Source organism: Lolium rigidum, chromosome 7 (assembly GCF_022539505.1).
Source record: "Lolium rigidum isolate FL_2022 chromosome 7, APGP_CSIRO_Lrig_0.1, whole genome shotgun sequence".
In the NCBI taxonomy this organism is placed as follows: domain Eukaryota; kingdom Viridiplantae; phylum Streptophyta; class Magnoliopsida; order Poales; family Poaceae; genus Lolium; species Lolium rigidum.
In genome coordinates this window covers 114,059,714-114,071,029 of record NC_061514.1, presented here as the reverse complement: position 1 = coordinate 114,071,029, position 11,316 = coordinate 114,059,714, and the positions used below count along the sequence as shown (strand labels likewise).

The following is an 11,316-nucleotide window of genomic DNA, read 5'->3' as shown; positions in this document are numbered from 1 at the left end:
TTGTCAAATAAAGTTTACTTTAATCGTCCCCCAAAAGAAAGTGACTATCTTGAATTATTGAGCAGATACGGGCGAGTATAGAAAGTTAAAAACTGCTTCTAGGTTACTATAATAAAGGTTAACATCACGGAAATCCTAGTAGCAAAAGACACAAGTCCAGTCCGGACGAAAGAATATTATAGTAAGTCTGCCGGCGGAGATAATCAGCTGAGACAGTAAGACGAGGATTATGATAGAGATGTCTGGTTTACCTTTCACTCACTTGCTATGCATGCACCCAATGGCCAATGCTTGGAGTTGTGCTACCCGTGAGTTTTTCCTGATTCCAACATAATTGTCGTCACCTGGATAAAATATGCTACAATCCAGGATCAATGGACAGGTGTTACTGCCAGGATCTGTACATACAAAATTAGCAAATCATACAAGAACGGGATACTGAAGGCCCTCAAATTCCTGGAGTAGAAAGATCACAAGTTTGACGAGAAGTCCACTGAAGCTGGCAGAATCTAATAATAACAAATGTTGAAATGTGCCTAACACTCTACAGCCTCATTTTTGACGTTTATCCACTCCACATAATTAACATAGCCGGACAGCATGAATGCCTCGCCGATGGGGGAGCACACAAAATCACTCACAGATTAAAGCTCAAGATTTCAGTTCCATAAAACCTGCCAGCCACTAAGCTCTCCAACTAAATAGTATTTACCAAAAGAGGCTAAACTATGGAATGGCCATGAATTTTGAGCTACTTCTGTGAGTTTCATCAGGACCAGCAGCATGCTGTGGAGGAGTCGATCAAATGTTTGCTGTCGCACCAACATCCTGTTTTGGCTCAGTGCGTGTGTAAGTGAAGCTTCGCGTCATTGGGGTTAATGTCTGACTCCCAAGAGTTACAGGTGTAGCTTGACTAGGTTTTCCCGCATCAGCAGAATCAGCAGCCTCCCGCTTCCACTGAAAATTCCGAGCATTACCTCTCAGTCCTAAACGACCGCGAATAGCCCCAGGAAATGTCGGTCTTGGGTATGCGGTTCTAATGAGCCTTGAAGCAAATGGTGATGCACGAGCACCACGGGACCAGCCAGCCACTTGAGGCACTTCGACAGAGCTTTTTCGAACAACCTGCAGCACATCAAAGTTAATTGCTGGAACAAATATGCAAGCAAATTCATGAAAAGTTCTTCCAATATACAAAGTTAATTGCTGGAACAAACATGCAAGCAAATTCATGAAACGTTCTTCCAATATCTTGCGGTCATGAATATTTCCACATGAACGCTTGAAGAGGCAAAATCTTTTGCAATTGATGAATATATATTTTTCACTGTCATATTTATCAATAGGCTTCAATCTCATGTATGTAACAACAGAAAATACTACGGAGTAATAAAGATACTGACAAAAAAATGGCCCAGCTAACGGAATTTTGTGTGAAGAAACATCTTTCAATTATAAGTTTCAAACACCAAACCTCTAGAGCAGCTCCATCATGAATAACAATAAAAAATTATCTACAAAACACTTCAAAAGAACTAAAAATTAGGTCCCTGCATTTACCTTCACAATGCGAGACATAAAAGATGTCCCGTTCAGGGTTAGTGCCTGCTCTGCTGAATCTTTTTGCAAGAACTCAATGTACGCTGAGCTGATTAGACAAAAAGAAAGAAAACCCGACTTAGTATATCTTCAAAAACAAATGACGATTTTCAGAATGTTCAGACAGGACTAAGAATTCTTACCCTGTTGGCTGACCAGTGACAGCATCAGAAACAATAAGGGTTTTTAGCACAGCCCCACACTTATTGAAATGACGAGAAAGAGCATCTTTAGTTGCACCAAAATGTACCTAAAATTCCAACAAAACAATCACTAGTAACAGAGAAACTCTTCTGATACATAACCAGAAGGGTACAAGGAAAAACAAATATACTTACATTGCTAACAAAGATAGTTCTAGAATCAGGGCTACTTTCGGGTTGGCCTGTAGCAGCTGAAGGAAAAAAAAAACATAAACTGCTTTAACAAAGTAGGGGGTAGAAGACAAAGCATTTAACTTGACAGGATAAAGTAAGTTGTATCACAATAAAGATGTTTAATAGAAAAACTCGTGCAGAAACTTTCGATTGAATAAAGGGCCTGTTGAATAATCAATGGCAGTTATTAGTTCCTGTTACTAGTGAAAGTCAATTTACTTGATTCCAAGCGCTACAAGAATCACCGGATATTAACAGGCTATATGTGTTTCCACAAGGACATTTTCTTTAGATGTTAAGGTAGTCAAACAAACAATGAGCAACCCATGCTACATACCAACTGATGAAGTCTTGGGTGCCTCCACCAATGAACTTGAATTCACTGAGTCCTGCAATATAATTTCAAAGAGGTTATTATAACATAATTAACAAATCAATCTAGAAAACGAAATTCTTGTACGACTGATGCGATGAAGAAGACACAAATGGAGAAACCAAAACTATAGAAATGATGTAGATCCATTGGGGAAGGATGGGAAAAAATGAGAACAGGGACTAGCCCCTGTTGATTTTTGTTTATAGAAGAGGCAACCCTGAGCACCATGGGGGTGTTCGGGATTCAAACCCTGGTGGGCTGGGCACGCACCCGCTGCCACAACCAACTGGTCGACGCCCAGTTCTCATCGAAAGGTTATTCGATATCAAGGTTGACCCTCGACGCGCCGCAGCCACTATTTTGACTCCTTTTATGCAATTATGAACGAAACTTTCTCGATTCCAATGCAACTTATCCTTTTGGAGTTGACGTAACAAACTACGCGAGCCTCCCGATGAAGCCAACAGAAATCCTATCCGAATACTAAAAATAAAAGGCAATTATAGCCAATAGGAAAATGTAAAAATGTCAATGCTACTTGCCTCCCAGCAGACTTAAGATATAATTTCATGTCAGTGTAAGTGCACTCTAACAAAATTATGAGATTAGATGTCCAACATGTAGCTAGAAAACCCCAGATTCTTTTTCCTGAGCTTTGTGACTTCTTTCGGACCTTTGTTCCTCCAACTGACACTGGTCTTTTCAAAGCTACATTACCATGCTGGGTAACGTGATACCAAACAAATTTAATAAAGGGTGCATGCGAGAAAATCATTTTTTAGGTGATAATCCCAAGCAATTATTCCATAGATAACACTTCTGTATAATCTAGCCATTCATGCACTTGGTACAGTTTTAAAAAAAGAATGAAATGCTTAGCCTTTAGAAACTTACTTTGGAATTATCGGCCATGTGTATATCTTTAGCATGTGCAACTGTCGCAATTGGTTTTCTTGAGCCAACATCTTTCTTCCCCATGAGCACTTGCTGCTCAAATGTGGCAGCATTTCTTGATGTTTCATGATTGGGAGGAGTCCGAGTATTACTGTAAGCAGATATATTTAGGACCTTTTCAGATGTTCTTGGTCCTGAACTAGCATGTGTGTCTTCGGCTATCTGCCTTCTGCTTCTTGCACCAGCAGCTCCTTCTGCCATATTGTACCCCGCTACTAATGACTCTTTGCCTTCACTAGGAGGCAATCTACTTCGGTAAGAATTCACACCATTATACCTAACTGCACCAGTGTCTTCATACCGATAAATATCACGTGCAGAATCAGCAGCTTTCTCTGTTTCCCGGTCATACATATGAGTATCACCGGCAACATACTGATTTCTTTCACGAAATTCTAAATGTTTTTCTGCTCGGGCTTCATCTATATGCTTGTATTCTCCATCTTCCGGATCTTGTTCTCTGAAATCGAATGTTTCTTCAGTATCAGTCAACAGAGGATTTCTACCCAATCTGTCAAAGACACTTTCAGAATTTCGGTCAAAGACACTTTCAGAATTTCTGTCAAAGACACTTGCAGAATTTCGGTCAAAGACACTTTCAGAATATCTGTCCTTGAGAACATCTTCAGCAGCCTCAGCTGCAGCTCTTAATGCTGCTGTGGCACCTGGTATTCTCACGTCAGACTTCAATTTCTGCAACCTGCCATTAACTGCTGAATCTGGTGCTACTGTAGACACGACAGAACGAAGTCGTTTGGAAGATGATTCCGATCTAGGGGTCACTGGCTGCATTCTGACAGCATCACGAACAGCAAACTGAAGAAGCCGGCGTGGTGCACTAATGACTTGCTGGGATGTTCTCTGGAAAGATTAAAAAAATATTACCACAAAAAATAAATTTAAAAAACTGCTTAAGAATTGAGGGGCCTTACAGTAGGTTCAGAAATCAAACACGATAGTGTTATAAATAAACAAAGATAGCACATATCTGTCATAAGTGAATTCAATCCAATTTTGAAAGTTTAGGGTGCCAAATCAGGTTTCATAGTTGAGGGTGAAACTGGACTTTCTTGAAAGTGCAGAGCTTCCAAAATAAGCTTTATAATGGAATGGATGATCAAATATATACAGATATATACTAACTTAATTCCAGATGACAACTAAAAGTGATTACCAGCAGCTAAATACAAATCATATAACAGGATTAGACAGATAAGCCAGGGTTTTAATAGTTTATAAAACATAAACAGTAAAAGTCAATATGTATGTCCAAATACATATAGCGCACAAGCAGGTATATGTTCCCTGTTATAACCTATTGACCAACAAAGGCAAGCAAAATGTTCTAGAGTTATAAGAATTTTTGTCAAATTCGGAAGTGCGACATCTAATAATAGGGTGCGGGCGCAACTAGTTGCAGAATATTCGCTCTCAATCAATTGGCAGATTTGTCTAGTATACTTTCAAGACTACAGGATAGCATATGTCAACATATTAATTTTATCAATATGCGACTACCTGATTCATGATATGACTTGCATATAGCATAAAAACAACAGAAAAGGCATAGCATGAACGTGGAGACGTTTTAAAAAATTAGAGCATGTAACTGGGGGAGCCTTAGAGACCTTGGCTGGCCGTGTGTCGTCCTCTCTGCCTCTCTTTCTCTGGTGATGCATGTCTGGTTCGCGGGGTCGTCTTACAGCCTCCAATCTAGGAGAGGTTTCTTCCTCTGCATGTGAAACAGGAGATACAACACTCCGAATCAGGGGAACAGCTTCTGAATGCACCCGGACCATTCCTCCCCACTCCCTCTTCTGCTGAACCCTCGCCGTTTTCTGGGTTTCGCCTTCAGGTTCACGGCTAGCCCGTGCATTGCTAGACGAATTATGTACCGGCAATCCTCTAGCAGCACCGCGAGTGTTTTTAGCGTCATCGTTGGTTGAGACAGCTTTGGGTTGCACATAAAGGTGCAAGTTTGAGGAGAGGTGATCCCACAACCTGCATAGACATTGATTCTCAGTACTGGTGGATAAACGGTGTCATAGAAAAAGGAAGTAGGATGGAAAGATTTGGATGCAAGAAAATAACCAGGATACGAATGCATCGTTGTCTTTGCCCAGAAACACCTTGAGCTCCGTTGCAGCCTCGTCCTTCCCTCTCCCATTTCTGACCAGCACCACGACATACTCCTGTCGCACAAAATTAAATGGTTAGATGCAGAACTTGTAAATTGAAGCCCCACTTAACGAAAATAAGCCTGCAGATCTGACAAAAAAGAACATGCAAAACAACCAAAACAAACTAACCCCCAAAGACAATACAGCCAACAGAAGCAAAGCAAATTGCCAAGCCATCGAAACTTTGCAAATACCTAAAACTGGACCAGACGGTTAAACTCAGCACCACTAACCAACAAGCCAGACTGCAATACTGGTTAGCTGATTCTTCACTCTCCCATTATTAAAATGAACAGATAGAGCTTAATCTGATCGGTTATAGTACTGCGAACACCATCTACTCCACCGCTGGAATGCAGCGCCTAAACTTTGCCGAAGAAAATTGAACGATTGCACAGTCCACACCAAAGTACCAAACTGCAGTACTGGTTAGCTAATTTTTCACCCTCCCATTATTAAAATGAACAGATGGTGCTTAATCTGATCGGATATAGTACTGCGAACACCGTCTACTCCACCGCTGGAATGCATCGCCTGAGCTTGGCCTAAGAAAATCGAAGGATTCCCCAATCCGCGAGACACATGAACCGCACCAAAAACCCCAATGCAGACGGCAGGGCGCCGTGGACGAGGCCTACAAACTAGCCGAATTCCGCCACGGCACGGACGATCCCGCGAAACCCGAACGTTCGGCTAACCTTATCCACTCCCCGCGCAGAACTAAATCGTGCGTATGTAACCGCTAGGGTTTTAGAGGGCGGATCGGGGGATCGGGCGGGGGAGGAGGTGGGAGAGTGATGGACGGGTGGATGGGGGGGGGGGGGGCACTGACCACGAGGGTGTCGTCGGTGTAATCCTCCATGAGGTCATTGAGCTTGTCCCTGATGCGCTCCCGCAGCGCCGCCACCCCGTCGGCGGTGAAGTTGGCCTTGAAGGTCCTCTCCCCGCCGGCCATCGGGGGCAACCCTAGATTCCCGCCCTCCCCGCTCCGGCAGTCGGGGCGTCGGGGCCGTGCCCCGCGTCGGCGGCCGCGCGCGCGGGTGCGGGACGGTGGGGGGGCGGCGGGGAGGGGGGCGGTGCGGCGGGCGGCAGGGGTTGGGCAGTGGGCAGGGGAGGGCAGAGTCGGGGTATGGAGTGCGTGTAGAGTTTAGCGGTGGGGCTTTCCTACTGAGCCCCGTCCCGTGCACCGCTTGCGTGCGTGCGTCTTGTGACAAGGAAGGAGCCAGGAGATGCGTTTCGGCGCGGTTGTGACTCTGCGACCCGTCGGTCGAACGTGCAAATTTCAACCGACTATACGGGCCAGGTGCTCAGCACCGCTTATGATGCCTAGTAGTTTATATATGGACTAGATTTAGATGTGCGCCTTGGCGCACGATCCCGTGGAGCTCATGCCAATGTTCACAATGATAAAAGTAGCTGCCAATATGAGAATAGATATTTCAGATTTTACTGGAAGCAATTTGATAGAATTTGGTATTTTGTTATCCTTCTCACTCAGACCCTTTTCGTCTCACACAAACATTCATTTTTTCCTTCTCACATGAGATTATGTATCTAAACATCCAAAAAAGTGATCAAAGGAAACAAATTAGATCCAAGGCTAAAATTTGCTAGGAATTGAATTGTAAGGAAGGTGATAAGTTGTTTGGGAAACATGAGTTGGAGCTCTTTTGCATCCCAACATGCATGCAGAAACGAAATATTGTATGCATCTGCAAATGAAAGTACACACCTTGATGTAGGCCGAAATACCTATAAGTTTCATCTAGATGGAGGGAAAGGGTGAGGGAATAAGGAATAGGGAGAGAGTGGAGAGGATTGGGAGGAAGAAAGGAGAAATATGGCCTGCGCAATAAGCATCATCGACGTAGACTCCTCTTATCCAACCGCTCAAGACGTAGAGGGGTGGTGCAAGCACTGACTCATGGTGCAAAAATTGTTCAGAGCACTTCAAACTCGTCCAAAATTATTCACAGACCGTTTTCCTCAATATAGCATCAGTGTAGGTTGAGAAGAGTCCAGAATTGTACGACTGAATTATACGGAAGACCTAAAGGGATAATAAAAATCAAAGAAGATTAGAACCTGGATACATCTGATATGCATGAAAGAACAGGAAAAATGCAAGTCTTCCTACTCTACTAAACTACTCTGCGAGTCTTGAGGATCATTTGCTCTACTGAATTTTGTTGGAATGTAAAAACTTTCGTATGGAAGCAACTTGAGAAGTACAATATTGTAAGAAAGAGATAGCAATTTGTTTTTTAGTCCCAGTTCCTTTCTACCTGAGTGCCTCTTATTTGTAGATTACTTATATGTCAGTAATGCTTTGCTCTGCATCTCCATGTTTATCAGCCTGTACCATGTGCAGTAAAAAGAAACTTCAAAATTGTGCAGCCATTTTTGAACCCCACTGAAGACCGAACCAGCGGAAACTAAACCACTAATTCTACACCCCTACCTTGCATACACTTATCCATAGGGCTGAGAGTAACGCCCAGGTGAGGTGGGGTTGGAAACATTCTATACAAAAATGAAGGGATCGAGGGACGATGACTGAAGCAAGTGGGAGGAGGCTTTGATACTTTGGTACTGGACAAAATCTCTTCAGCTTCTCTTCCCAGCATTGATCGGAGTGATGGAAGACAACATATACTTCTCATTGTTGTCAATCTACAGGGCCTAGGCACCACAACACAACTTCCACGGTGGCAGCCCGCTGCTTCTCTTTCACATCCATTCGCACAACATATTCATGGGCGCGTTGTGACCCATCCAATGCTAAAAATGAAACAATCATCTTATTAGCCACAAAATTAGTGTACATAGTTTCGCAAACCATCAAAATCAACTGTGTAGGCATAAACAAAAGGATCTGTTATGCATAAATTAAGTTAGCGACCACCAAGATCTTTGTGCTCAATTAACTTGCATATCAAACAATTAGTAGGCAAAAGAAATAGTCGAATTACCAATTTAGGTCCTAATATGGAAGAACAATATAGGCAAAATAAAAGGTTAATCTGTAGTGAATCCAAGAACTTTTTCATATTTTCCCAACGGAACGATCAATTGAGTGAAACCCTGCCTGGAGTTTTGAGTGAAACCCGGCACCTTCCTTTTGTAATTAAAATCATAGAGAATAAATCAAATGCCAACAGATGAAGCTCCCTTGTTTTCAAAGCCATAATTAATTATATCAGGACACAACCAAGTGAAGTGAAATCCATGCTAGGAATACTGAAACAACAGTTGACAAAAGTAAAATTAAGCTTTTTTTCCATGCAGACAAGCATAATAATAAGAAAAAATGATGGAAGCCCAAATCGCTTATACTTTTTTCAGCTGTTGATATCTGAACACGGTAGAAAAAAATTTCTCACAGATTCAGTATGGCTCTAATGCAATTTGTCCAGCCCTAAGGTTTACACGGAGAAAAACAGAGTTTACCATCTATTTGACCTGGTTAAAGCAAGATGATTCTTGACCTGGATTAAGAAATTGAAAGTTGTAACACAGAGAAGAGTCCCAGGTGGTTGCAGCGGGGGCTTACCGAATGCTGCATTTTATCATGTTCTCTGTATGAGCTGCCTCTACCGCTGTCGCAACACCGCCTGCTAGAAATGATTCATATCAAGTATACAAAATACCGCATGATAATATCAAATCCTTTCTTTGTTTATGTCCATGACATGCCCTAGATGAAAAAAATGTGGTACCTTGAGTGATGTGAAGGAGGCATCAGTGATGTTGCGGCTGAGTTCGATTACGGAGTGGAGGTCGTGTGGGCTGGAGCAGCACTATGACACGGTGTAGCCTCTTGTACCAAGTTTGGTCGGCCGCACAACGCCTGAGATGGATGATGGCTCGTGCTGTAGTTGACTTGCCATCTAGAAGAAAATTGTAGGTGGTTTGAAATAATTAGTTCTGGCATGACTGCCCTTTCTTTAACAGCCCCATGAAGAAACTTCTTTTTATATAGAAAATCAAGACATCACACTAAACTAATTTGACCATATATACAGGAACAAACGTAAATTATGTGGGGGCATCAGTAGCCATACTAATATAGCAAGGATCCACAATTAGTTGTTAGTTAATGACTAATAAACAGGCAGAGTGTCGCACTAAATTGATTCAGAAAGACATGCATCGTACTGCAGCAGCTAACAGATATGGACTCGAAAATCTATTCAAACCTAATTATCTAAACATCAGGTCAAGCACCCAGGGAGGTTCATTTTGAGTCCATGCAAATAAAAAAGCAAGAGAGAAATAAAGGCATCAGCTTGTGTCCAAATAAAATTGCATACAAACCTGGGCATTTGGTGTTCTATTATCAAGGCATGTGTAACCCGTGGAATTTGATAAATTGCAAACTCAAGAAAATATAGATAGATACAACACATTATGATAGCACATTTTCTTAGTTTCGTATACATTTGTAAACATCGATGATAAGCAACCATTAAATGAATACTAAATAGTATGTTTTTTATTTTACTGGATACTGGGAGGAATTATCAATTGACGAAAAACAGCACATGACACATCACGTGTCTTGCATCAGTTTGTCGTTTACCTGTCCAGGGTCATGCAAGAAGGGGTGACAATTTGTAACCTGTAGCAAGGAAATAAAAGAAGTTTGATTTCCTTCAAAAGTTGTACCTGGAATTACACGATATCAGACACTAATATCATATTAGAAACTGGGTAGTCCTAAATGGTCTAGAAAGAGTGCACTATGACCCAAAGCAAATACCGGCTAACTGGCTGACTATAAAGAAAGGAAAGGCCACATATTAAAAAAAAAAATATAGCAAGAAGATTCTCAACGTTTAACTATAAATGGATCCATTCCAGCCATGAGTATCACTCCAGGTTATATCTAAATGTAACAGAAATATCATGAAAGTGTTTAGTAGAAAAGCTATAAAATTCGAGTGATAAGGAAAAGCCTAGGAATACGTATGATAATACCATTTTTTGCTTTATGGCATAAAAAATTTGGAAGTATGACACCGGCATCTTAACATGGCTAAAATATGTGTTCTTTTTAAAATATTCTAAGATTTTCAAATTCGTTCGAGCTTATATCCATATGTGCATGGATGAGATTATTAGTTTCTAATTCACAGAAGCATCATCATGAAATCATTCTAAATGGATATATACGTATGACTTGTAAACAAAAAAAATATAACTTTTATTCTCATGTGGTTGCTAGTACTGTAGCAAAGTGTTAGAATCCAACGGAAGTGGCAGCACAAATGGAACATTTGAGCCTGCATGCCATGATGATCAGGTAGGCACTACTTCTTTAGTGATATTTTAACAAACTAAGCGCTTTTAAGTAACCAATGGTACCCAATTAAAAGGTAGAAAAAAACCCTTTAACACCCCACATATAGGAACACCATACATATGCAGCTTTAACATCCTCCCATCCATTTATGTTCATATTGAATAAGCTCATTTTTCAGTTATAATTCATACCATGAACCATGTACCTGATTCATAAAAAGGGGAAGCACACAATCTTTAGTAGTTTCTGAATATTCATGCTAAATAAGCTCATTTTTCAGTTATAAGTATGCGAAGATACATGGCAACATTTACACGAATAATTTCAGTATATAGCAATAAGATAGTAGATATCATGCAGCAGTAGAAGAATCCGAGTAGACAGATTGGAACCGAGTGGAACGAGCTTACTGTTGCTCAAGGTTGTTATCACCGAACGCTTACGGCACCATGCCCTGTGCCTTCCCCAGCAGCAAGCAGGCCGTGAGTTGGTAACGCCACTCCTTGCCTCCGTGAAGTCATCCAT

General features: G+C 41.5%; 1 protein-coding gene across 1 annotated transcript; it reads right to left on the bottom strand.

Annotated features, from left to right (window-relative positions):
* Positions 1–491: 491 nt before the first annotated feature.
* Positions 492–6,484, bottom strand: LOC124675880. The gene is made up of 9 exons (XM_047211947.1): positions 6,319–6,484; positions 5,398–5,498; positions 4,935–5,307; positions 3,247–4,167; positions 2,314–2,365; positions 1,938–1,993; positions 1,743–1,849; positions 1,561–1,648; positions 492–1,125 (listed from the first exon to the last, which is right to left on the bottom strand). Exons 1-9 carry the CDS (start codon positions 6,439–6,441, stop codon positions 802–804), a joined length of 2,145 nt encoding a protein of 714 aa, XP_047067903.1. The 5' UTR covers positions 6,442–6,484; the 3' UTR covers positions 492–801.
* Positions 6,485–11,316: the final 4,832 nt, after the last annotated feature.

Bases quoted from the DNA above. Each gene is read 5' to 3' on its own strand.
- LOC124675880 (XM_047211947.1), bottom strand. From the start codon at position 6,441: ATGGCCGGCGGGGAGAGGACCTTCAAGGCCAACTTCACCGCCGACGGG. The intron at 5,499-6,318 runs GTCAGTGCCCCC...TTTGTGCGACAG, and splicing joins ACACCGACGACACCCTCGTG to GAGTATGTCGTGGTGCTGGT. The intron at 1,126-1,560 runs GTAAATGCAGGG...GATGTGCTGCAG, and splicing joins TTATGTCTCGCATTGTGAAG to GTTGTTCGAAAAAGCTCTGT.